The 27,129-nt window shown below is 38.6% G+C and overlaps 1 protein-coding gene and 1 long non-coding RNA gene across 12 annotated transcripts in view; one reads left to right on the plus strand and one right to left on the minus strand.

Moving 5' to 3' along the window:
- LOC131697925 (uncharacterized) overlaps positions 1-14,728 on the plus strand; it is a 38,403-nt gene extending 23,675 nt beyond the window's left edge. The window contains exon 3 of the long non-coding RNA XR_009307551.1: positions 14,419-14,728. This is a non-coding gene — a long non-coding RNA (uncharacterized LOC131697925). The remainder of the gene's footprint in view (positions 1-14,418) is intronic.
- Positions 1-27,129, minus strand: part of LOC117423437 (RNA binding protein fox-1 homolog 3) — a 374,971-nt gene that overhangs the window by 18,808 nt on the left and 329,034 nt on the right. For 4 of the 11 annotated variants that reach the window (XM_034039226.3, XM_034039231.2, XM_058989872.1 and 1 more), the window contains 7 exons: positions 17,608-17,859; positions 9,490-9,630; positions 5,753-5,806; positions 4,288-4,380; positions 3,124-3,184; positions 2,521-2,619; positions 1,080-1,133 (listed from right to left, as the gene is read on the minus strand). In XM_034039226.3, the coding sequence (XP_033895117.2) occupies positions 1,080-1,133; positions 2,521-2,619; positions 3,124-3,184; positions 4,288-4,380; positions 5,753-5,806; positions 9,490-9,630; positions 17,608-17,859 (754 nt within the window). The remainder of the gene's footprint in view (positions 1-1,079; positions 1,134-2,520; positions 2,620-3,123; positions 3,185-4,287; positions 4,381-5,752; positions 5,807-9,489; positions 9,631-17,607; positions 17,860-27,129) is intronic. The other 7 variants (XM_034039233.2, XM_034039234.2, XM_058989873.1 and 4 more) reach the window with 5 other exon arrangements.

Here is a 27,129-nt window from a genome sequence, read left to right on the forward strand (position 1 = left end):
ATGATGATGATGATGATGAAATACTTTTGTAGCTTGCTATCTGGTGGACTGAGAAACCTATGGGGCCGTTTAGGCTTGACAAACTTTAGCAGCATGTTAAGATGACTTGAAAGATTAGTGCCCAATAAATCATACACCCACAGCTCGCAAAGTAGGGAACTGAAGTGGTGGACTGCATTAAGGTGATTTGATGTGACGCTGTTGCAAAGTGTGTGTCGTGTATATGGGGGAGGGGGGTGGTTGTAGACATAAAAATGATAAATGACTGCTTTCTGTCACAGCCGGTTATTTAGAGGCTTGCAGTAAAGCTGTCCCGGAACGAACAGATTTTAGTCTAATGAGCAAAAGGAATGCCGTTAAAGTAGTGAGATGTGCCAAGCACTTCTTCCAAATGAAATAATACCATTTCCCTCTCATTAAGATGCATGGGGTTGGTATAAGGTATGGTAATAAAATTGCAGGTGAAAATAAAAACACCTGTGGAGAATATTAAACTAAAAGTCAGCTTGTCCAGCAAAGAGAGTGATGTATTAAAATGTGTTCTTACTTTCCACACACATTGACACAGCTTTTGTTTGGTACATTTTTTGCCTGGTTTCACACTGTACTATTCTTTAGTACTGAAACTCTGTGAGGTAATAGCAGTATTTTTGATTTACTTGTATGTATTTATCTAAACAAAATCTGGTTAATGAGAGTTTATTAAGGTAATGGCCCAGTTCGAGAAAGTGATTCCTTGATCTGTACCTACTTCTGGGTTCTGGGTTTTCTCCAAAGTTGATGACCTTTGATAACCATGCACCCAATTATTATTAATTCTAGTTTAGAAATTGGGCCAGTGTTTCATTTATTGCAAAATGTATTTTGTTATTTTCTCCTTTATCCTAAAAGTTACCAGAAGCTTAGAAAAAACTGCATCTTTGTAGTCTTACAGCTATGTGCAGCTGAAGCCCAGGTAAGGGCCCTCCAGACACAACACTGTTGCAGTATGTAATTTTTTACGGAAGTTTCTAATTATTCAGGACCCCCATTATATCTGACCCAAAGGCACAATTCTGAAGTGGGCAGCACCATTTTACCTGCATAAAACTCAGGGCCGTAAACAGCTCCCATCACTGGGTTCAACTTCCAACCTGCAGGAGAGGAGAGACAGAGGAGCAAGTCCGTTATATTATATTCACTAGCTTTCCTATAAAATAGTGATGTATTTTGTTTTAAAACTAGCTGAATAAAAGAAAAGGAAAAAAGAAAACAAAAAAGAACAAACCAACCGATAAGAAAAGGAAAGCTGTTGTAACTGGTGTCATTAGTTGTGTGACAGTGAATGTGGTTTGTAAATCTCCAGTTTCTCCTGAGCTAAACTCTGGTTCTCTGGGCGGGAGGGTGGGTGGGGAGCAGCATGTCCATTACTTTAATTCCCTGCTTCGTTTCTCCCTTCTGTGTGCCGATCACAGTAAGTGAAAATCACTCCGAGCGCTGCCCCCTGTGATGGCCTTGTGTAGAATGAGTTGTGGCTTTTCCATTTAGTCCCCGATATACACAACTACACTTCTAAAATCATTTCCTGTCCAGTCTGAAACTCGTTCAGCATGAGCCAGCAGCCTCTTACCCTCCCACCCCACCACTGTGCAAACAAATAACATTATCCAAGAAAAAATGTTAATTGGATCACTCGTAACGTCATTTGTTTAAAAATGCTTTTAATTAGCTTTTGTGTTTCTAGCTCCATAGTCTGTTACTGCTCCCCTGCTACTCTGCATTTCTAGTCATCTCTGCAACCTGGTTGCCCGTTGTGTTCAGCAATTTGGACGGCTTGCAAATTATTATTATTGATTTATTTTTTCATTGAGGGTTGCCAAAATTTGGTTATATATATATATATATATATATATATATATATATATATATATATATATATATATATATATATATATATATATATATATATATATACTTTTAAAAATACTATTATACTTTATAAAAAATATAAAACATGAGTTACTCAATTTCAGAAAGGAATCCACATATACTACCACTACTAATCATAAACATGATTGTTTAACATTGGGTTGAAATTAGGTGGAGCCCAGTCATTCTGGTCCAGTAATCCCTCATACTAAGAACAACATGGACAGTACAGCACCTCACTGCCACATAATCACCATGGGATCTACTCTACTGTAGCTATATGATTCAGCACCAAGGACAGCTCCCACTACTGGCTCCTAAAGTACAGTGCAGCCTTGTTATAGCAAAGAATCATTTGAATATTGTGTTACAGCTACCCAAGGTAAAAGATCTCTACAATAGAATAGCTCCCACATTTAATAAGTATGCACTACATTTGTGTGGCTTGTGCATTGTAGTTTAATTTTAAAATAGCTACATTTGGCAGATATGCTGCTTGTCACAATTCTGTAGCAATTGGCAGAACAGATTTCTACTGTATTCTATCTATATTATAAACATCAGCATGTTCACTTTTCCTTAGTCAGAAAAGGTGCTGATCCAAGGTATTACCTTGACTTGAATGGGGCAACGTCATGAATGTATGTTCCTTGTTGTCTCCGAGCAGCCTGGAGAAATCCTCAGCAAAATCTGTATCCTCGCTGGCAATTGCTACAGAATCATTACATATAAATATACAGGTTTAAAACTAATACAAAGACTGCACAAAGAAGTACTAGTCAACTAATACTATAAGATTTGAAAAGAGCAAAGACTATGCATGGTGAAGGGATGCCCCTGTATCACACTGTAGCAAAAGAAAGTCTACACTTCCTTCTTCCTGCTATCGCATCACTTCCATTCAGTTGAATTCCTATGGCCCTGCCAGGTAAGTAAGTTCATGTTTTATAAAGCTACAAAGATATATGCATATCCCCAAATAAAGTAAAGAATAATAATAAAAAGCTACAATATTCAGATTAGGGGACCAGAGACAATGTTGGCAATGCAAATAAAGGAATTAGATTAGGTTATCAATCCTTCAATGAACAAAGGGACTTGAAGGGTTACACTGTGTGTCAAATATTTCTTCCTTGGCTTTTCAGGGATTTCAGACAGCGACGTGTATTAAAGAGAAGGGTAATTAAATGTTATTGCAGCCGAAACATGTCTTACCATTTGTGTAGGGGTTTGCCACCTTTTTGTTCGTCATCACTCTTGCTGTTGCATTATTTACCTGTAGTAATAACAAAAAACACACAATTCTCCCATACATTAACATACATCAGCAGCTTTGATGATGTTTGACATTGACATGGAAGTGTATAACAAGACCAGATAAACAGATGACTTTGAAAAATGTTAGTCCTTTACTGTAGAAGGACTCTGACTCTCTAATGTAATACAGTATACAATAAATATAGTGTTTATTTAAAATCAGACACTTGTGAGCATTAAATACTGACCCAATAATAATCCACTCCAGCTAAATATTTCACAGTCAACCAACTAAGTATGATATACAATATCTTCTTGCTCTGTTAAGATTTTATCTATGTATTTATCATTTTTAACATTGATTTGTTTTCTCTGTTATTGTTTCATTCTCACTTGTACATTGCTCGTATGTTTTACTTGCAGTGGTCCCCTGATGGTCATTAGCAAGGGAAAGACTGGTTATACCCTGTAAATGAATCATTCTTGTATTTTATAAACAGGATATTTTGTGAAATGACTTGCTGAGTAAAAAAAAAAAGTACCGAAATGATAGGAAAGAACTAGCCTGTGGTCCAATGATCAACATTATCAAATAATATTTGTAATTTATTTATTTATTTATTTATTTATTTATTTATTTATTTCTTAGCAGACACCCTTATCCAGGGCAACTTACAATTGTTACAAGATATCACATTATTTTTTACATACAATTACCCATTTATACAGTTGGGTTTTTATTGGAGCAATCTAGGTAAAGTACCTTGCTCAAGGGTACAGCAGCAGTGCCCTCCACCTGGGATTGAACCCACAACCCTCCAGTCAAGAATCCAAAGCCCTAACCACTACTCCACACTGCTGCCCTTATATTAATATAGCCCTTATAAATAAAAGCCAGTAAATTGTCAATAAAAATGTGTATTTCTGCCCAGATTTTTTTTTTATATGGAGTATATTCCTAAATGTAATATTAATATAGAACGGTTAAAAAATAAAAACAATAGTGAGACGCCACTCATTCAAACTCATTTGGCAAAGCTGGGGAAAAACAGAGGTGAAGGGTGAAAAGAGACAAGACAAGCAGATGCAATGATTAAGAAAAGTAGTGGAAAAGGAAGGCACCTCTATTTTCCGTCCCTCTACGATTGTACCGTTTAGTTTCTCCCGCGCGCGGTCTGCGTCTGCGCTTGTTTCGAAAGTTACAAAGCCAAAGCCCTGTGCGCCACAGAGAGCCAGAGCAAGAGGAAGAGAAGGAAGAACAAGCACATGGTCAGTAATATAGATTAGTCTAGAATGTAAAGCGACAGATCTAGCACACCAAAGCCAACTGCTGAGAAGAACGAGAGGTTAAATACAAGATCAGAAGAGAGACAAAGGCAGCAGTAACTTACCAATACATTGTAAATGACTAGAGTTTTAAACTTTTATATGTGAAATTCAAGGAACAGCGATACAAATGACCTTATATAATAAATATCTTCCGTGTTTTACAAAGCGGTTCATGCCATTTCATTTACAATTTAAAATAAAGGAAAATGTATCGCCCTAAATGTCGGCTAAACATGCTCTCTACCTTTGTTCAGTTGTAATTAAAATGGGATTTTCAAAAGAATGTAGAACATTCAGCCACATGCATGTGCCAGAAACGCTATATCCTATAGCGGTTATTTAAGGTGAGTCCCACTCATGAGGAAAGGCGATTTCATTTCACTTCATAATATTGTCACCGGTGAGTTATGAGGACTAGTGGAGTAAACCTGATATCCCACAACAAGCCATTAGATATGCTTCGCATACAAGTATGTACAACAAGTCCCAGTCTCTTGGTTTCTATTTACTGTGCATGCATAGGATATTAATTGGTTTCAGAGATAATGCATGTGAGAGGTACAGAGCTGTGTGATCCAGTATTCATAGACAGGATCTCAAGCCTTTCGTCTAGCATAAATAACACTGAAGCTGGGGGGGGGGGGGGGGGAATAAAAAATAAACGTAAAACTGGATTGAGAGCAAAATTAATCCTTCTGACATTTTGTGGTACTGCGTTCGCCCTCTTTATATTTTTTATCATGCACAAATAATTAGCTTACACGATGGGAGAGGGGAGCCACAATTTTTCAAAGGAGACAAACATATTGAATGCAAATGGCAAAAGCTTACAAAATAGATAGTTTATTAATGGTCTGCTAGGTTCATTATAAAGCAAGCAGGGCGCGGAAAGAGCATCCTGGGTAATAGCTTGTTGGGCACAAACAATAAAAGCTTGTTCTCATGTAGAAAACAGTTTCTCCGGTACTTAATCTTCTGTCTACTGGACAAGTAGCTGAGCAGGTTCAGGTTGGTACCATAGCAAGTGTTTCAATGGACCATCCATGATCTGACCAGAAGTCAAGGTGCTACAGTTAGAACAGGAGTCAATGTAAGACCAGGGTTTTCTCTACAGAGCGGGTGTTATAAGTATCTAGAGGCCTGTTCCCCAAGGGAAGGAGCAATTATGAAACAAATAAAAAGAAAACTTATTTCAGGAAAATAAATAAATAAATAAATAACAGACAAAAGATAATTGCTGTTGTTCCAGCTCACTTACCTTGGAGCCCCGCTCATTAAAAATTATTTCGACATCTAAAATTTTCCCAAATTGCTGCAAAGAGAAAGAGACAGACAGAAAGAAAATAATTAGAATGCATTAAAGTTTGTACTTTGTAACAGACTCTAAAGCCTGATTACAATGCTACCTTATATAGAGCAGCCTGTTTTCTTTAAGATTGCTACACACCTTGGCTCCTCAGGAGATTACAAGCTGTTAAACTCATATCTATCAGCTCACTGTAATGCAGCAATGAGCTGCAGGAAAAGGTATAACCTCTTCAGTCCCTGTATGCATTTAAACAGATGTTGTCATTTTCATTGTAAATCATATTTATACACAGTAGACACATGCTGGCATGGTGAATTTCAATTCCTACTTTGACTGAGGAACATGAGGAGATTTTAATGTCCTTTGGACTACAAAAATGCCAACCTTCTTTGCTATTCAGTCACGTCCATGTAAAAAGCCTGATGGTTCATTCTCTAAATGTTCTTGAAAAGCACAATCTAAAATCCCTTCCCTTTAGTGTGCTATTGTTTACCTTTGATTTTAAATTTCACTTTTCATCTCTTTTACTTATTAAAAAATAATTAATAATTTCCCTTGTATATAGAAAAATTCAAATACTGCACAGCCCTATAATTTAGAAATACATAACAGTTGTATATACTATAGTGAACCAGCAGTTAAGGATGTGCAGCAGCACCTCCACCTGTCAAAGAAAGGGGACGGTGTTGTGCATCAGATCCTCCACAGTCAGTGCTGGCCAGTTCTGTATTATCACACGCCTCAACCATGCTTCTTTAAAGCTGTGTAGTAATTCAGGACCTTGTATGCAGTAAACAAGACCTTGGTTTCATCGTGTTATTTCAATTCATAAATACACATGCAACATTTGCAAACTAGATACAACAAGAAGTGAAGTGTACCTGAAGATGACATATAGACTTTGATACTTTGAAATTTATGCTGTGGTAGTCATATTGTGAAAGCATTTCCTAATATATAAGGAGGCTGTGTGGTCCAGTGGTTAAAGAAAAGGGCTTGTAACCAGGAGGTCCCCGGTTCAAATCCCACCTCAGCCACTGACTCATTGTGTGACCCTGAGCAAGTCACTTAACCTCCTTTTGCTCCGTCTTTCGGGTGAGACGTTGTTGTAAGTTACTCTGCAGCTGATGCATAGTTCACACACCCTAGCCTCTGTAAGTCGCCTTGGATAAAGGCGTCTGCTAAATAAACAAATAATAATAATAATAATATATGCACTTTGCAAAATAATATTAGATTAGTGTCATTGCCTTGCTCTCAAACCATGAAACTATGCCAGTAAAGACGAGCTGAAAAGCACAACATATAAAGATTTATTACATGCACATATATTAGCATTTAATTAACTGTGCCAAAATAGTGAAAATATACTTCATAGTGCAGCATCTGCAATTACAAGAGCATCTAACAAAAGGTAGGTACTGTGTCTTTATGGAAGGCTATGACCTTAAGACAACAGGCCTGATAAAATAGAAAACTGACAAAATGTAAAAAAGAAAAAAAATGTAAAGTAACAAGTCATACAATTTTTTTTTTCCCCCCCAAGGGACTCTGGCAGTCTCAAGGGGTTAACGAGCTTAAGTATTCAATTTAACGGGTTTGCCTTCAGATCATTAGAAAACAGTGGAATGAAAGCAAACCTTAAGTTCCTCTAATGACTGGAATGAAAGCAGGTTTTAATTGCTGTCTAGAATGGCCGTATTATTTCATTAAAACTAATTACTCTGTCAAACAGCCTGCGTCGGCTTCATTTCAGCACAACAGGGAAGAAATGGGCCTTCAAGGCGCACAACGCTCGATGGAATTGATTGCCTGGCTCAAGCACTATTAAGGTTAGGGAAAGACTTCTGTCCTTTCAGTCCATATCAGGAGGGAAAAGTGGGGTGTGCCAATTCATTTGGGGCATCAACTCCCTGTGAACTGACTAGAAATATAGATCTCTGAACTAGCCAGGCTGCAATTCATGGATATGATTAATTTGAAACGCCTGTGATTTTGGGGGCGCACTCAGTCCCCATCACAACCACACACACAACATAGGCATAGCATACAAGTGTACCTTGGACTTTGATTTACAGTCAACCCCTGTAAAAACACCACCTCGGGGTCTTTAAATGACTGATGTTATTTGAGAGATCTAGGGTTTATGTATGTTTGAAGTGCGACAATTAAATTACTAATAGTGTATATGAATACATAATGACCTATAGACAATTGTCTTTAAATATTTGTGTACATTAAAATCACCAGATATGATAAAACAAAGGTTAGAAATGTAATGTTGCATATCTTTTCTGGAGTGAATATATGATAATCAGGTTTTTTTTTTTAACAATAAAAGAAACAGCAGGAGAAATTCCCATAAAGGAGTAATTCACTTTCAGCACGGTAAGCGGTGAATTGCTTCATGCCGGTGTCTCAATGCACGATTGAGGGCCACCACGTCCAGATATTACTTGTGTTTGCTTTGTGCCTCTGTTCATGCAGAGCTGTGGTGGTGCATTGAGCCAGTGGCACATTTACCAGTAATTACAAGGATTTTTGACACAAAGAATGTTCAAGGACTAAACGGGGAGATTTATTTATCCAGTGCAAAGTTACAGAAATTCATTTCTAATTCAACAATAACAGTTGTTTATATGTAGTTTGGAAGCAAAAATGCAAACTGTTTTTTTTCTTTTGAAAATATGGTTCAAATTACATTTTACCTGCAATATTTGATAGAAATGATGCAAGTCTCAGTCGGCTAGTATTGCATGTTTGACTGCATAAAAGGCTTCCATAGTAAAACCAGAGTAATGTTGTCCTAACCATGCTCACAAACACAACTTGTTAGGAACACATCCATCAAAGCCAAACTTCAGTTATCAATTCCCCTGGAAAAAGTTCCCTTACATAATGTATGCACAGATTGCTATGGTGCATTAGCCATCTATCTATCTCCCTAAGATTTTTGTGACTTGGTGGCTAATTACTATGTGGCACTTGGAACTTTAATGAATTCCCAGCGACCAGAAGAAATAGAATTCCAGCCACCTTACTGGCTTCCAAAGGGAGTTCTCCATGAGCCCGTCATCACAAGAACACCTAATTAGGAGAAACCTTCTTTTAATTGCTGTGAAAAGCACTATTTATTAGATTGTTCTGCCGGTGGGATCTTGTAGCGCTCAAGACATCAAGACTTTGGAAAATTTAAAGAAAAAGAAAACGGAGAAGGTATCTTTGGATTTGGGAAGAACAAAGGGTTTGTGGTACGGATTTATTTTTACAAAAAAAAAAACTCACCGTTCAATACTACTAATGTCGTAACATTTTGTACTATTTACTGCTGTACCATACAGGCCAAATCATTCTTGTAAAGAGAAATATTTGGTAGGCCAATAAACAAATAAACAATTCTTCTTCATTGAAGCTATATTATTACCATATGGTAACAACCCGTTCTGTGTTGAGCTAACACTGGATCCATCTGGAACGTCATCTCAAGATGCAGTGGGAAAACTGAAAATATTCAAAGGATTATACACACACCATCCCATATGCAATTACTTGGAAGATTTCAAACCTACAGTGTGGTTCTCCTAATAACATAGTTTACAATTCTGACAAAGGTAAGGCACCCATCCTCCTGCTATAGTTCAACAGTAGGATCTGCAAACTATTAAAGGAAATGACTGAAAACTCACCCCAAACATTTGCCGTAAGTCAGGGTCTCTGAAGCGGAAGGGGATGTTGGAGACATGTAACCGTTTGGGTTGCTGCTTCTCTAAAGGGTCTGTGGACTGTAGCTGCTGTGAGCCCTCCGTCTGCGCCACATCATCTGTCTGCTTGGGGGGGGAAGACGTTATTCATAAGCTCCTAGTGAACCTGACACTAAATGAATACTGATAACACTTTAAAGTAAGTGGTGGCAATATAAACATAGTACCGTAATATATTTCTCATAATGGGTGTGACAGTCACAATAGTGAATGGCCTGTTAGAAAATAGCAAGTGGAGCACTTTCTTAATATAGACTCAGTTCATGTGAATTCCACATGGATTATTATTTTTTTTTTTTAATTTAGACTCTCCTTTACCCCTGATTATCTCCCATTTGGAATGCCCAGTTATTATTATTTTTGTCCTTCAACGTGGTGATTTCCCACACAGCTCAGCGACCAGAGCCTCAGTGGGCGTCCTCCGATCCCATGAGCCAATCTGCATCTCTAATTGGATAGCTGCAGGCTACAGGTCTCTGGAGGACAAAGACAAGACCAGCCCAACAAATCTCTGCCCCCAATCTCACTCAGCGCCTGGCCTGTAGGGGTCGCTGCAGAGCGGTGAGGAGAAACAGTCTAAGCCGGATCCCACCTCCCCAACTCCGGGAGCACCAAAGCCAATGTGGTGCCCCCACAGAGTCCCCAGCCTCAGGATTTGAACTTGCGATCTCTGGTTGTATGACTCGCCCTGCATGAAATGCTTTTGCCAGGAGAGCCATTCGGGGACCGCAGAAAGCCTTATTCTAACCCTTAATCGCATGAAGTGCAGTGCTGTTTCTAGCCATATCATAGATAATAAGACTTTGTTCCATCTTTGCTCCTGGAGGCATTCACTTTTACCTTATGGTTTGTTTGACATATATTTTCACCAGACATATGTCCCATCAACACCTCAAAAAAATCAAGTGCACAGCAATTGTCTGTAGCATCATGTATGAAACATGGTTTTAATAAGGTGTATGGAAAAAGGCTATTTGGAGATGTCCAATACATAAAGATGATCCACAGCGATGATACTTCATATGATTAGCACAATAACCTGTAGAAGATTTCACTTCAATTATCTATCAAGGATGCACAAGCACAGTGGGACTGCCATACAATAACCACATTAAAATCAATATACAAACATATAACTAGCAAAGAAAATAAATGACTAGGCTAGCAAGTGCTAATACAATACTGAAGTGAAAAATGAATGTGTGTAATAATAATAATAAAAAAAATGGATTCCAGTTAAAATGTGAGCAGCTTCACAGGTTAGAAGCTGGGAGTAGAATCTAATGAGCATATTCACCGCAGATCCTGTTACAGAACATTTTTGGTGGACTTTAAAGCTTGCCCACACACACACACACACACGCCACCACTAATATATGTAGCATGTTTATGCTAAGGGTAGTTTGTACATGAGGAGTGGAACATGGTAGCAAAACCTGCATAGCCACAACAGACAGAACCCTTTCTTAGATGACCCTAGGCTTCTCTGCTAAATCAATACTTAGTGTCCCACTGGCAATCCAGTTAAAATGCACTGCATTTCTCTCTTGAAACCACTGTAGCCGTGCAGAACTAAAGACACCCAGACAGGACACAAGTAAAATGAAGGCTGACGCGCGTTTTGTTTGTTTGTGTGTGTGTCCTAACTTGAACCCCCTTGCTCCAGCGCTGGTCAGGTCACTAGATTACGATACTTCAATTTGCTTCACAGCTGCACTGTTGAGATTCTGCTGTTTCTGGTCAGATTTACTGTACTGAGTTCAGTTAGAAAACAAAGAGAGCTGTGGGTTAGCTGAAATAAGATAAGAACCATGGTTTTCAAATGCCATTATTAAGTTACTGTTTGGGGTCAGGGGTCGGGGGGCAGGAAGGATGAGAGTTTAATCTTAGCATGATCCAGTGGATACTTGTACAGTCCCACACAACTAGAACAGATAACCATACTTTACCTACCCCCCCCCCCCCCCCCAGACCAGAATCCTACATTCTGGTCCAGTGGTTAAAGAAAAGGGCTTGTAACCAGGAGGTCCCCGGTTCAAATCCTGGATCAGCCACTGACTCGCTGTATGACCCTGAGCAAGTCACTTAACCTCCTTGTGCTCTGTGTTTCGAGTGAGACATTGTTGTAAGTGACTCTGCAGCTGATGCATAGTTCACACACCGTAGTCTCTGTAGGTTGCCTTGGATAAAGGCGTCTGCTAAATAAACAAATAATAATAATAATAATAATAATAATAATAATAATAATAATAATTTCTACCACTGCCAGGCCCAGGCCTCTGCAGTAATTAATATATCTCTGTGTGGAGCCTATACCTTTTAAGTAAATTAGCATGCTCAAGCCTGGAGCCAGCTGTGTTTAGTGTTTGTGATTAAAATTCAAGTACAAAATTAACAGAATTAAATAATGAAAACTGTGTTTAAAGACTATTTACATAGTAATTATTCATCGGTGACCTGGTTTACTGATTATAGATGTAATTGCTAGATTTACAAGGGCAGAGTGTGGCTCCTAAAATGAAGCATTAACACTTCAGCTAGCTTTCAACTTGCCTCCCCGGTTCCCATACTAACCCGTAAGGTAATTGCCCTACTCCAGTTCTGCTGTCCCTGAGCTGCGTCGCTCCGCAGTTGAGCATTGTTGCTTTCGTCTCGGCAGATAGATGGGTTAAACGGCTACATAATTAGAACTTTCTGTTGTTGCTTCCCTGGAGTAGAACGTGTGGAATCTCTGATCCTCTGGGGCTGAATGGAGCACATGTTCTATATCATTTATCATGAAAAGTGTCATTTTTGGTTAGGATCCTCGGCTCCCACACAGTTCCCACTGGCAAACGAAGAAAGAAAATGTAAACCCATCCTTTATTCCGGCAACAGATCTAAACAAGCCAGCCTCCCTCAGTTTTCTTCTGCCGGCTTCAAGCACATTAGCGTCCCTGTCTCTTAGGCCCGGCTCAATCTGTGCTCTGGGACTCTCTTGCGCTCCCTCGCAGCACGCTTATCTGGAAATCACTGTGTAGCAAAGTGCTCTCCTTTGTGGCTTTGGAAGCAGCAAGCGAGAACACACAGATGCACACAGACTCAGTGATGCAGAGATGCCGGTATTCACCAGAACACAATAACACAGCCCACAGGAGTGTGATCCCGTCCTCTACATTGCTACTCTGCAACAGGTTGGCAGTGTGTGCTCCACTTAATGTGTGGAGGGGAAAAGAAATACCCCATTCTTAATCTTGCTAGTCATTTCTTTCTAGGAATTCTTCTGAACACTCAGTGAGGGTTTTGCAAACTTAAAAACAAATCATAAAAAAGCAACAGCAGCATGGCTTAGTGGTTTGTGCTTCAGGCAAGGTGCTATATAAAGTCGGTTGTAGTACTAACATAATCCCCCTTTTTTATACTGTTAAAGAGCCATCTATAAGGTTTTCAGTTGTCATCTGTGTTAATTGGACGTTAATTATATTGCAACTGGTGTGTGCTGGTGTTGTCTTTGAGGAGATTAAATAACTCCTACTTCTGTGTGCTGTTCCCAATGCTAGCTCTCTTGTTGCAGAGGACATTTACAATACTGGTCACTCCAATGCCTTGTAATACCTTTGTTATAACCGCTGTCAGATGGAGAAACAAAGTATTCTGTATCGGCACTGTCAAAATGTTCTACAGTTGTTACCTAGTGATCCCAGTGTGCTGTTGTATTTCCTGTAAAATAATATCAGCATAAAATAAAAACCGGTGGTCCAGCTGAAAGGTGTTCTACACTTCAGTATGTATCTATCTAGAAAGATGCGATTTAGCACGTTATTTGGAAGCGTATGTCTATATATAAGAATGTGCCACTTACATTTTTAAATAAAAAAGAGCTTGGACATTCTTAACATTGGACTGACGCAGTAGTAGAATGCGTGTAATTTACTGTTTGGCTTCTGGAAAGAATAAAACCAGGTTTGCTAAACTATGGATGCCTGTACTAAACAGAATTGATTTTAGAATTGTGGCGTGATTGCGGGACACTGCAGATTTCTTCTCAACAGAGTCAATGGGTTGGCTGTGATAAGTCAGGCTGGCTTGCTGACAAATACCCAGATGGTTAAAGACTGCCTGGGAAAAAATACTCAGAGGGGACCAATGACAGCCGTATAACACAAGGAGCTAAACACATTTCATCTTACAGTTCTTCTACTAATATTAACACTGAAAAGCAATCAAAAGTTAATGGCGTTTATCTCCCAGTGGAGATTTTGGGACACAGAGAAATGGATAGTTTCATTACGCTTAGCCTCCACTTGTTTATTAAACTTATTATTAAACACACACCATGACCTGCTACCAATTAAACACAAAATAATCTGTTCTCTCAAATCAAATAACATTGGCTTCTTAAAATATCTAGTTGTAAAACCCAGTCTGTTAAACACTGCTTCAGTAAACTAGATGGGGGTTATAAGTATATACTCTTTAATTGAGACTGTTTACAACAATTTGTCATAGTTTATCCATTTGTGCGCTCAACTAGGCATCCTCATAATACTACTTGCAGCAGTTGGAGGTTACAAAATACTCAAAGCAAAACAGGATCGCCTTTTTTTAAGTTGATAGCGTTTCACAGGATATTTAAGATAACCTAATTCTAAATATTTGAAAACCTTTAACAAACTCACTCCCCTTGCAAATTTGGGTTTTACTTGAAATAATTCTTGAGAGGCCCCATTAATAAGCAGGAGTGTCAACTAAACTTGTCATGCTTTCTGTTAAGGTCTGACCTATGACATTGTTGTGCTTGCTCTGATCTGATGCTTGAAGCACTACAGTAAGTATAACACAGATAAATAACATGACTCTGTTTTTTGGCCCTAGGTGTTCTCTGCAATCACACGATGCCCACAGTTATATTGCACGCAACTGGAATTGGAATGACCATGAATGGAGCTACAGTATATCAATCTAACACTTTTTAAAGTCAGTTTACATTTTTGCATTCACAGTGTACAGTAGGTTTGTGGTAGAGTGTGGTAAAAATACAGGTAGGTGCTATGTGGGCAGCAGTGTGGAGTAGTGGTCAGGGCTCTGGACTCTTGACCGGAGGGTTGTGGGTTCAATCCCCAGTGGGGGACACTGCTGTTGTACCCTTGAGCAAGGTACTTTACCTAGATTGCTCCAGTAAAAAAAAACAAAAAAAAAAAAAAAAAAACCCAACTGTATAAATGGGTAATTGTATGTAAAAAAATACTGTGATATCTGTATAATGTGAAATCTTGTAACAATTGTAAGTCACCCTGGATAAGGGCGTCTGCTAAGAAATAAATAATAATAATATTTACTGCATGTTGCTGTATAGTAAAACCTACTTGTTAAAATTGGTTGTATTGTAATTTAGAATTACAATCAGAGAATCAAAAATGTGTGCAATTGTTTTCAGGTTAGAATTATGATTATTATTTTTATAATTACTATTATTACCACGATGATTATTTTTATTATTGCTATTATTATTGTTATTGTTGTTATGATGCCTCTCTCCTCCTCTCCCCATGCTGTCTCTCTCTACTCCCCGAGGCCCTGTCACTCTTGTGGTGCTATGAGAGACTCGGGTCTTGCAGCCTGTTAGCTCGGTGAGATTATACAGCCTGTTGTTCAGTCAGTTCTCTAACACACTTATCCACTGTTATCTGGAAATCGCTTCCGAAGTGCTCTCCTCAGCACTTCTCCCCTCGGAACTGCAGTACAACCACATATGTAATTGAAACTATCTGATTGGAAAGCCGCCAAGCAGGTAGATTACATCCGATTAGGGCGATACCGGCGCTTCACTTAAAGGGATTAGCCTGAGCCGCTTTCTTTATTTATTTTCATTTAAAGGCGTTAGACAAGCCTTTCTGTCACTTGTACTGTGGTAAAGAAGGGCGATTCCACACACAAGTGTCACAGACAGCATAATGGTCCAGCAAAAAAAATTTTTTTTTAAAAAGCAATTAGTTTCCCATAGCTTTCTGTTCCACTTTCAGAAAAATCAGCAGGATATATTTTAATTGTTTTTTGTTCTTTTAATGAAACAACAGCAGCCTGCCATTTCTACAGTGTTTAATATACTAGATGTGTTGTATTGTCTCAAGCCAGTTCAATTTGAATAGCTCAATCAGCCATAATACAGTAATTTGTTCTATTAAAAAGGTCCAACTCAACTCAACTCAACCAAATTCATGTTAAGATTTATTTTGTCCATTGCCTGCCTTATAATACAGCGTGTTAGAAGCTAACAATGCTTTCTAAGCTTGAAACCTGGTCACAAAACTCACAAGAAAAAACACATTTTCTGTTCCTAACCGCATTAATACCCTTTGTAACCTGCAAGATAATTGACCCTGTCATTAAGCACTCTCATCTTAAGCATTATGATTGACTGTAGCCGTAGTCAATTACCTAGTAGGTATTTTGCCTGCTAAGCCCGATGATAATGCATAAATTCAAAGAGCACTTTCACACCTAGTTTCTTTGACCATTTTACAATTTTCTTTGGGTCATCTGGAGGTAAATGGAAGATCCTCTTAAGTATTAACATTTATTCTGCTGGAATATGAAGACATTAAAATTTAGCGTGTTCAACATTAGTGTACTAATGAAGGCACCAGCCAAACCGTCTCATACAGCTGACCCTTAGATCACTTTTAGATTGCAAGGATAAGCAGGAATGAGACCTTGGCTCAGAACTTTGGCTGACAGAAGAGATCCTTTTGTTGTTTTTTTTTTGCCTGGAAAACATCCAGCAAGAACCTCGCCAAAGCAAACCTTCTGGGAATGTCCTGTAGTGTCTGTGCAATATTTCAGAATGCTAACCCTTTAAATTATAAATAATCTAAACAGCAAGAGTAACTGCTGAGCAGGTCACCACCGACTTTCCCATTGGGTTTGTAATCAAAACCGTCTCACACAGTCTGACACCACAGCAAACAGGACAGCCTATCATTAAAACAGTGAAGCAGAATGGCTACTGGTGAGCCAGCCTCTCAACCAAAACCCCTTTTACTTCTCTCTGTCCTTGGGGATCAGTCCACTTGCTTATGTTGCAATTTTCTAATGTTTCGCCCATCACCGCATTAGCTTCCTCACTGTCGAAAACACTCTACCACAGCCGGATCCTTTTGAGAGGTTAAAAATATAAATCGGGCAGGCTGGTTTAAAATAAATAGATAACAAAGAATTGGAATGTTGCAGTAATAATAATAAAAAAACAAATCAACAACTTAACATCCACTAATAAATGGAGAAATTATATCTCCAGTTATAGCAATATTAAGCAATGCGCTTTACGCTGGTTTATAAACTGTAAAGTAGTAAACAGTTTTACTTAAAACGAATAAAGTTTGACAAACGCTCAAACAAGTCTGAGTTACTTGACCTGAATAATTGGGTTGTGCAGCAATAGTAACTTACATGCAATTACATTTGAATTGCTGTTACTTGGTATACAATAAAAACACAGATCAAAAACACAAAGCATAAGTGATTTACTAAAACTATCTAAACTGCCACAGTGGCACCCTGGGTCTGACTCTATGGTTCAGTGTGCTTTTGGGGAGAGGTTGGCCTTTATCCTCTCCTCATGTTTACATGGGTCTCTAACTATCTATCTCCTGCCAGGATGATGGCCAGTGTATTCAACATTATAAAAATATTCTAATGGGAATCATTGAACTCTGAAAGGTAAGCAATGGCTAACCCTGGGAATTCATTGTTTTGTCATTTAAGAAGATGAGTTAGTAATCTAATTATATTGCTTGCTTGTATACTGTTATACTGCATTTGGTGCCCTTCTCTAGACTGTAGACTGCTAATGCAATAAGCCATGTGTCTATAATGCCCTATATCTATTATTTTGAGTAGCTTGTGAATTATATAAACAACACACCACTTTTTATGAATAACAGTATGCGTAATCAGTATTGTAAAATAAATACCAACGTTTAAAATGTCCAACTGACCAAATTTGCCCTGAACTTTTTAAAACTAAGTCTCCCCAACAGGAGGCCTGTGTGTTGCTGGACTCACCGGTACTGTTGTTGTGCCGGTGAGAGAGGGTGTGTTGGTGTTGGTGCCAGGCTGTTCTGAGTGGGTCTGCGTTGGCGTGTAGATGGTCATGGCGTGCTCGGGTACCGTGTTCTGGCCCGTGTAGTCCTGCGTGGTGTGGGGGTGTGCCGTGGCGTACTCCGCCGGGATCCCGTTCTGAGGGGGAGGGGGGTACTGGGCCGGGGGGTAGGGCTGTGCCATCGCTTCTGGGGAGGCTGTAGCCTCTTGGTTACCCTGGAAGCCAAACACAGAAACACAACAAAGGTAAGTAATAATAATAATAATAATAATAATAATAATAATAATAATAATAATAATAATAATAATAATAATAATAATAATTAATTAGAAAACATATTTGTTATTAGCCATTGATTATCTTACACCTTTAACCTCCCAATGTCAGTTCCCCTTATGATTGATCAGCCAGGTAAAGCCTTATTTAGTGAGCTCTTCTAATTATTGTACCTACTATGAACAGACAGGAATATAATTGTTACGGTCCAGCAGATAAAACAAAACTACACAAACAAAATCACAGCACCATACATACTAAAAATGGAATTAAGTAGTTACCAAAGTGAATGAATATTTGAGGCTATTTTATACAAGTTGCTGCATATCTGAGTAGCCTGAAAAATATGTAAATAATTTCTGGGTTTTGCTGGCTGATAAGAGTATATACAGGGTTTACAAAATACAAAAAGTCTCTGATGAAAAAAAAGTATTTTTTAAAAAAAGGGTCAGAAAATGAGGTCATCTTTAAAAGCACATTAAAATAATAATAGTAGCAATAACAAAAAAGACGTCTCAGGGTGGCCTCACAGCGGATGTACAATCAGTTAAAATCAGACAGGGTCTTGTTTTTTATCTTGGCTTACAAAAGGCAGGGGAAATAAATGCCGTCCTACAGGCTAAATAACTTCGGGAAAGGCCTATCATATTGTGTTTTCAGGGCAGATTAAAGAATCGCTTGATCATTATTACCAAACACACTTTATTTGGTAGAACATCGCTCGATAGTGGCAGAAGGCTGAAATGAGGGGAATCTAAATTGCTCTCCTGGCAAACATGAGGCGTAAGATCAATTAACTGATACATTTTTGATTATAACCTTTGATTTAAATTACAAGTTTCTAATACTATCAGCCTTTTCGCTTACGTGGTTATTTCCCTGTGTCCCTCTCTCTCCCCCTCACTCTGTATCCACCGAGTGTCAGGGTGTAAATTAGAGTCGTCTCCTCTCCTTGCGGTCAGTTATGGCTGTGGCTGTGGCATTGTCCTGACAGCCTCCTGTCAGTCGCAGCTTTTGATTTCCGCTCGCGGGCAAGGGTAGCCTTTCACTGTGATTGACAGGGCCGTGTTTATTTGGGAGCGCTTTGTCACTCACAGTGCCTTCTCCCCTTTCAGAGGATGATTGCGAGGGCGGGGGATAAGGTGGTGGTGGGGGGGGGGGGTCATTGTGAGTGTCATGGTGGAGGGAGGTGGCAGGTCACTAGCTGGTCTGCCTGCTACTAGAGGTTTATTTGAAGATATTAATCTAGTAATCTAGCTTTGCCCTTTGAGACTGCGTGTAAACCATTCCAAATGGGAAGCTCAGGGAAAGTAATAACTCTGGACAATGGGGAGCAGCCCTTTCTAACAATGGTGTGCCACTTTAAACATCACATTACACAAAAGCCCATTCCTTGCTAGCACACCATTTTCTGTATGGCAGTATTTCATTTATTTATTTTTTTAATGTTCCCGCTGTTCGAGCTGTTAGCACTTTACAAGGTAAACTATTCCATGCATTTATTCCTCTCTAAAAAGTGCTTTTGCTACTTCGGTTGCCATCCTCTTCCCACCAACATGTAAGGTGCTCAGCTGTTTAATCAAACACTTTATATCGGGTTCAGGTGGGTAGACATCAATTCTCTATGCATTTGGTTTGCTTTATGCTTTGAAAGAGAGCTAAATAGTACTCATACCAACTAGTATTAATGATGAGCTGGTCAGATGGATACAAAAAGCTAATATTAAAAAAAAAAAAAAAATGCAATACAGAGGCAACACACTTTCAAAACAAGATCCTTAAAAGAACCAAAATGACTGCTTCACTGTGGATAAACCCAAAGGCTGGAGAAGAAAATAAATACCAATATTACTTCAGTTTTCCTTATTGTTATTAGCCCTTTCCACTGACTAAGCAGCATTAGCTTTCACAGTGCACCACCAACGAAGTAGAAAGAGTCTCTATTTAAAGAGAGTGCAGAGAATTGCATTAATGTAAATATAGTGGAAACAACGAGAGCCGCAGCCATTGACATGTTGGCAAACAAATGAGACTGTCCTCTCAATTAGGGAAATGCTCCATTATCCAAATGAAAAACTATTCTGCTGTACCAGCCATGAGAGCTGGACAGACTCTGGAGTGAAATGCGGAGAGAGGCAGTCTCAAGGGACCTCCGTTCAGCCAAAAGGAATACAGTATTCTTTCAAATTTAAAACGCAGTCCAAATTTCCCATCCACAATTTGAGGGAAAAAATAAAACATCAAATAAAGATGCATTTGCAAAGATACAGCCTCAGTTATGCATATACGAGACATTATACAAGGGAATACTACATTTTTTGCAATGCTACAAACTCATCTATTAGGCATATTGGGAAAGCATATTGGTAAATTAACATTCCTGCCTGTAACAACAACACATCTCTCCTACTCCTCATCCTCTCAGTTGGAGGAGTTCTCTTTATTACTTGACATCTCCCATACAATGACCCCCGCTTCTTTTAAAATGGCTGCCTGTATGTCATGGATGATTCGAGATCGGGCAGTAACGTTTTTGTTTGTCTTTTCTCTGGCAGTCAGTCAAGTTATTGTTTGTGTACTCGGGCAGTCCTGTTTTTTTTGCTTGGCGATTTTTGTACATGCATAACTATACTCGAATTTAAGACACAGGTCATTTTTCAGATGAAAAAAAAATGTTTTAAAAAGTGCGTCATAAATTTGAAGGAAAATGGTACCGTTGTTCAATCCAGCTGCCCCTATCCTGCAGTCTACCCTGGGCTTGCCATCTTTTGACAGCACGGTAACACCTGGAGGACACACAGTTAACAGCCAAATATTTTTTTGGTCTTGTGAATAATATACACTGTATGACAGTGTTTCAGCCCTGATCCTCTTGTATTATTTGTTTGTTTATTATTTGTTTATTTAGCAGAAACCCTTATCCAAGACGACTTACAGAGACCAGGGTGTGTGAACTATGCATCAGCTGCAGTTACTTACAACATCACACCCGAAAGACGGAACGAGCCGTGATTTGAACCGGGGACCTCCTAGTTACAGCCCTTTTAATTTACCACTGGACCACACAGCCTCCTTGTACTCCCAACAGTCCATTTTTTTCCAAGCAGGAACTTAATATTGGTTTTAAATATGCTTCCTGGCACCTTATCATTTCCTGTGTCAGTCTCACTCCCATGCTCTACCAGAATGAGGCTGGAACCACAGAGCTGACCTAAAGCATAGGAAGTGATAAAGCTCTTTCTAAATTATAAAATTGTACTTGGAAAAATCTTCATATCGGTAAAAAAAAAAAAAAAAAAACTTAAGTGGATTGGTGATAATGTTTCTAATGTGGATAATGCATGTGACTTCAATGTCTTTTACTACTTGTTAAAGTACTAGGGCCAAAAGACTAGATAAGGGAAAAAGTAAGTACAATCTTGTTCACTGTATTAGGAAAATATTATGCTCCTTTTTGTACCTCATCCTCAACTGTATTTTCCCCCATAGACAGGACACAATGAACAATGTGAATTCTAAAACACAAGATAAAATAATGCACTCAGCTTTTCTTGAAGGCCTCGAAGTTTCTTTCATTTTTTTTTAATAAACCTAAATCAGAAATTGATATTTAATATATCTCCCTGGCGTACTGCGTTACGTTTTAATGCACTCTGCACCCTTTCTCTCGGCTATATAACAAATCGCTGCATCTGCTTGTCGTAATGCTGGATGTTATTAATGTGGAGGAAAAGAAAAGAGAGGAAAAAAAATGAGGCTCGATCAATGTGACTGCAGCTGCTACACGAAAACATCCCCAGATCCTTGTCGACAAATTGCGCTGGTAAATGATTTCTCCTATGAACTAAATCATATTATCTGCACCACTATCAGGGGCGCTCCGTTCTACCTCCTCCTCCCCAAAACAGCATTACAAATCTGAGTGAATGCACAGTAAATTAGTTTATTTCCCACTAGATGGGAGAATGCAGAGAAGACGAGAAACTGCCTTGATGCTCCAGCGTGTCTCTTTAACCCCTTGTTTAAATTCAAGGAGTGCGGAGTTTAGTTCTGAAAACTGCAGCAGTACTTACAGCATTAGTTGGAATTAATATACATTATCTACAGGTCTGTACATTGTTACACTGTAGAAAAGACTAGTAAAAGAGTAGACTAGAAGAAGCATGTTTAACCATGTTTTAAAAATTGAATCTATCTATCTATCTATCTACCTACCTACATATTGATAACTTTAGTAACAGGTTTTTTTTGATTGGATGATGTGGTAATTTACACCTGATTAACACTGGAAAACAAAACAAAATGTGGCCACATTTTAAATATTGCATGCAAGCACACATGCATATACTGCCACCATTTCAACTTTCAATGTCCCTTTCAATGGCATGCTAAATAATAATAATGATAAAAAATAGGTTAACTTTATAAAACTGTTCTCTGAAATATGTGAATATTCAAGTTATGGAAAAACAGGGGCTTTTGAATTCCCTTGTTTTGCTCTTAATCCCAGCAGTCCCTATTATTTAGTGGCACTGTACTGTTCTAAATTGGATTTAAATCTTATTTAAGAAATCACTTCCAAGCGGTATTTTGTTTGCAATAGCACGTTCCCCTGAGCACTTGCTGAGGAAACACAAGCTCTCCAAGGTGTCAATCCTAGGAACACTACTGTTTTCCATTTGGTTTTATCCACTGGATCATCTCAATCTCGAATTTAGCATTTCTCATCTCACTTTCAATTTTTTGTAATTGCACAGGAGGAGAAAAGTTTATTCCTGGAAAAAGTGCATCATACCAAAAGAAAAATAACATTTTAACAGGTTGTGGGGGTTGTCCCAAACTATTAAACAGGAGCAGATTTTTCCCAATTTGAGCACAAGCTACCCCTGTCCTGCGTCCCCTGACCCCACACACAACAAAGTCACCACAGTTTCAAACTTTCTGTAGGTGGCACTGTGGTTTAACACACAAGCATTTCACTTCTGGAATCCACATTACAAAACCAGCACAAAGTCAACACAATTGGAATACCTTTACAGTTGGTCTCAAAATAAGAGGCACACATTGAAGTGGACATGGAGGCAGAAGTGCTCCTTACCCCTAAGAGAAAGGGTGCGTTCCTTATCTTGAAGCATGCTTGTAGATAAATAGAGAGGACATGGGTAAACCTTTCCAAAACCTTTTTCAAAAGGGAAGTATGTACAGTAAATGTCATTTCCAGAGGCAGGTACAGTAACCAAAGTCTGCTGAGGTGAATTATTTATTTATCAGCTGGAGTGAAGAGTGGTGTAGCCGATGCATAAAAAAAGATGTATGCTTATGACATATTAACCTGACTTAAATTAAAGGACACTCAAGGGCTATTTCTTAGTTTAGGAAAATGGGAACTCCCCATTTCTGCATATGCTAATAAGACTGGTACTTGAATATGAGTGAGATCAATGCACTGGGTTTACAGTCTTATTCCATGATTTGCCTTAAAGCGGTGCCTAATAAATTAGAACTGATTAATTAATCAGACCGCACATAAAGGAGGAGTCACTGTAATGTACTTCACTGAAACCAAATTAGCAATAGAGAGCCCTTGTTGAGAGAGTAAAGTCTCAGATAAAAGGAGTTTTCTACAAAGCAGTGGGAAATTGGCAGTTACCGGTAATTGCTGTGGTAGTGTGCATAGAGGGCATTCCTGGGATCAAACTTACAGGGAGAATTGATTTGTATTCATATGTGACTACTACACAATAGTACTAGGGACTCAAACACCATATCCTTACTGTGTCATTTTACAGCGAAACTTTACTGATGTTTTTGTCAAAACTAGTAATTTCTTTTACCAGTAAAACCATCTAAAACAGCTTAGAAATTGGCTCTTGTGTATATTTCTAAAACTGGCTTTATTGAAAGGAAGCCAGGGAATGATGACAACTCCAGGCTCTCATCTCCTGTGTGATTCCAGCACCACCACGAAATGGAGATAAGGGGGTGCTTTTGTTTTGTTTGTGAGAGCCTGTTGGGATAGCATTGCTGGCAATACATTTGCCTCGCTGAGATTAAAACGGTTTAAGCCTATCCTGGCAGATAAGGATGACATTTCATCCATGGGGATCTTGCCTGGGGCTCTGCTGCACTGTCATGCGCTGCTCACTTGGACTGCAGCCCTGGTACACACTCTTGGACAGAAAGGACCATTTTTATATTCATACACATTTGTCCGTTTTAGAGACCCACGTTTAAAAATGAATACTATTGTGTATATAAATCCTATATTCTTTTCTTTCACGCCACGCTTCTATAAAACATTCAAATTACGCCTTCCTTCTGTTTATTTTTGACATCTAATTCAACAGTTGCTTAACTTATCAATTTACTTGTTTACCAACCCACTATTTGGAAAATAAACTAAAACTTACAACCAAGAATGGACCTTGTTCTGTGGCACTTCTAAAATACTGTTGGGAACACTGAAATAGAATGTCATGTACTCTGTATTCTTTAACTATAACAGAAATACCATATGTATTTAAAATATAGAATTTTGTATTAAAAAAGTCCATACAGTACTGTATCTATAGAAAATGACTTACACTGCTGGGTTCATGTTAAATTGGACTGTTTGTTTGATCCTGCAAGTCGACAGAGCTCAGTGGGTAAACATAACATTCATGCCAGGACTATAGTGAGTGAATGGAATCAAGTCTCTGGGTGTATTGTCACAGCGCAGCATTGATTTCCCACAGCACTGCAAATATTTAGTAAGTAAACATGAACAACAGTAGTCCAACTGAATCCATTTTAATTGCACAAATTGTAAGTTGTTTTTCTTTATTCGGTTTTAAATTAAGTTTTAAATTGGCTGTGATTTTATTTAATCTGGCCCTTTTCTGCACCCCCAAAACGCACAGCGGTTCTGTTAACATATTAGTATCCAATGCAAATACTGTGCGGTGTGTATACACTGTTAGCTTTGATGTATTGCAGGATTGCTATAGCTCTTTTAAAGGTGCGTTTGAACCAAAATAAACTCAAATGGACATGCTACTTTTTATAGCGCAGCAGTAAGAAAACTAATTAGGATCTGCCCATTTTGAGCTCTCTGACATTCCTCTTCAGGCATGAAATAAGGAATCAAGTTGAAGTTCATTTGAAAACCGATATCGAATTTCTGGATTTGCACAGCGTTTGGGCCAAATTGTATTTCCTGCTGTTTTTAGCCATCAAACCGCAGAAACGAAAAGTAGCCTCTTTTTGGAAACATCTGCAAGATGTTAATTGTGAGAATCACCAGTGAAGGGAACAGGAACTAAAATGCACTACCACTATTTTGTAGGTCTCACATTTCCCTGTATGTAAAGGACTGAGAAGTCATGGTACTGTAAATGTACTGTATTTTGGTGGTTTTTGTTGATATTTCACTGTTGCACTTCACCGCCTGCCTGCATTCTACTTCAAGAGGGCCACATGAAGAAACAGAAAAACCTTCCATTGGTTTTTGAGGAGAGCCAAAACGGTAGGCTATTGAGAATTTAAGCCCTTGTAAAACTCAAGGAAGCAACACAGCCCTAAACCAATCACTGCTTTTACATAACAAAAAAATAATATTCAGTCATCTGGGGAAGGCCCATTTACATGAAAAGTAGACTATCAACCAGCCCTGTATTCAAAACCCAGGACCTGCATGACCCCCTCTGCTGTAAGATCAGGTGAAGAGTACCGCGGCTAAATTAATAAAAACAGAAAGCAGCACAAACGTGTTAGATGATGCCCCTTTATTCCGCTCCACAGTAATGAGCTCCTGGAAAAGTAACAGCAACGTGCAATCATAAAGAAATCTACCTTTGGAACACATTTCCATGACAATCCGGGTCATATCTCACGGAGAAGTGAGTTATCGCCATCACGCTTGCAGTTAGCAGTTTTATTTTAATAGACCTCCATAAAAGTCACAGTGAAAGACGGAACCCTCCATTTTTGAATCTAAAACAATGATAGCCTCCCCCCACCCCCCTTCTCCCAAACCTCATGCAAGACAGCCATACCTGAGTAGCTTTATAATTCCATCCTGTCTAATTCATTTTGTCCCCTGACAGCGGTTTTTAATAACTTTTATTAATTAGGGCTGTCGGATGGCTTGTCACACAGAATATTATTTTATTCAGGGACCATTAGGCTGTCCTGTTTCGCGACCGGCACTATTTCCCATCAGCCGCAGTGGCGGGCTCAACGATCTATATCTCTCCCAGCCTCCCCGTTAACGGCCACATAGTCACGCAGATTAATTCCTTGCTCTCTGACAGCTAGAGGAATGGAGTTCCACTCACCTGAGCAGTGCACCGCCACTGTTAGTCAGAGAAGCCAGACAATTTATAGCTTTTAACTCCTTTGCAGATTTTTTTTTATTTTTTATTTTAAATCATAAAGACAGTTATCAAGACGATAAAACCTGTTTTTCCTTTCAGCCTTTTGAATAGTTTTTTTAAATTGTAATGCTCTTTTTATCTAATTATTACTGTAGCAATAGTGCAGTGAAGCAGTTAAAGCATAAGGAAAGAAAACAAATTTAGAACGAATCAGATTGATACACGTCTTTCTGATTGGCTGTGAGTAATACCACATGACAGGCATTGGACAGGAATATGAATGGCACCCAACTTGCAGGCTTTGCTGTAATTCTCCTTTTGGATTCACTTTCCATTAAAGTAATGGTCACTAAATCACCTAAATTTAAATGTAATATTGCATGAATATCACCTGCATATCTAATCTCATAAAACATAATGTTAATTTCCTAGTTATATTGAATAATTAGATCGCTAGCTATTCCATGCTAATTCCTTCTATATGTATAAGTGGCCATTACTTTAAAGTGTTAACCTTTTAACATAATCCAGAACAAACAGCCGAGTCACTTTAGGGTTATCAGCCTATTGTGGGTGGGAGGGTGATTGGGGGGAATGAAAAAATTGACTTCACACTTAAAGGTTACCACTGTCTGAGGTTAAATGAAAAGTTCACAATTACTATTTAAGGTTTGAGAAGAACAGTTATCATAATGGCATTTAACAATAATGACTTTTTTTTTATATATGACAGGAACAGGGATTTTTCAAATATATTATAATTAATCTTTGTCCACCTTCAGGCATTAACGACATCTCTGTCCTTATTGTATACTAGAAGGGTTTGTGTGTGTGGGGGGGTCTTTTACTAGT

This window comes from Acipenser ruthenus, chromosome 17 (assembly GCF_902713425.1).
Source record: "Acipenser ruthenus chromosome 17, fAciRut3.2 maternal haplotype, whole genome shotgun sequence".
Lineage (NCBI taxonomy): Eukaryota > Metazoa > Chordata > Actinopteri > Acipenseriformes > Acipenseridae > Acipenser > Acipenser ruthenus.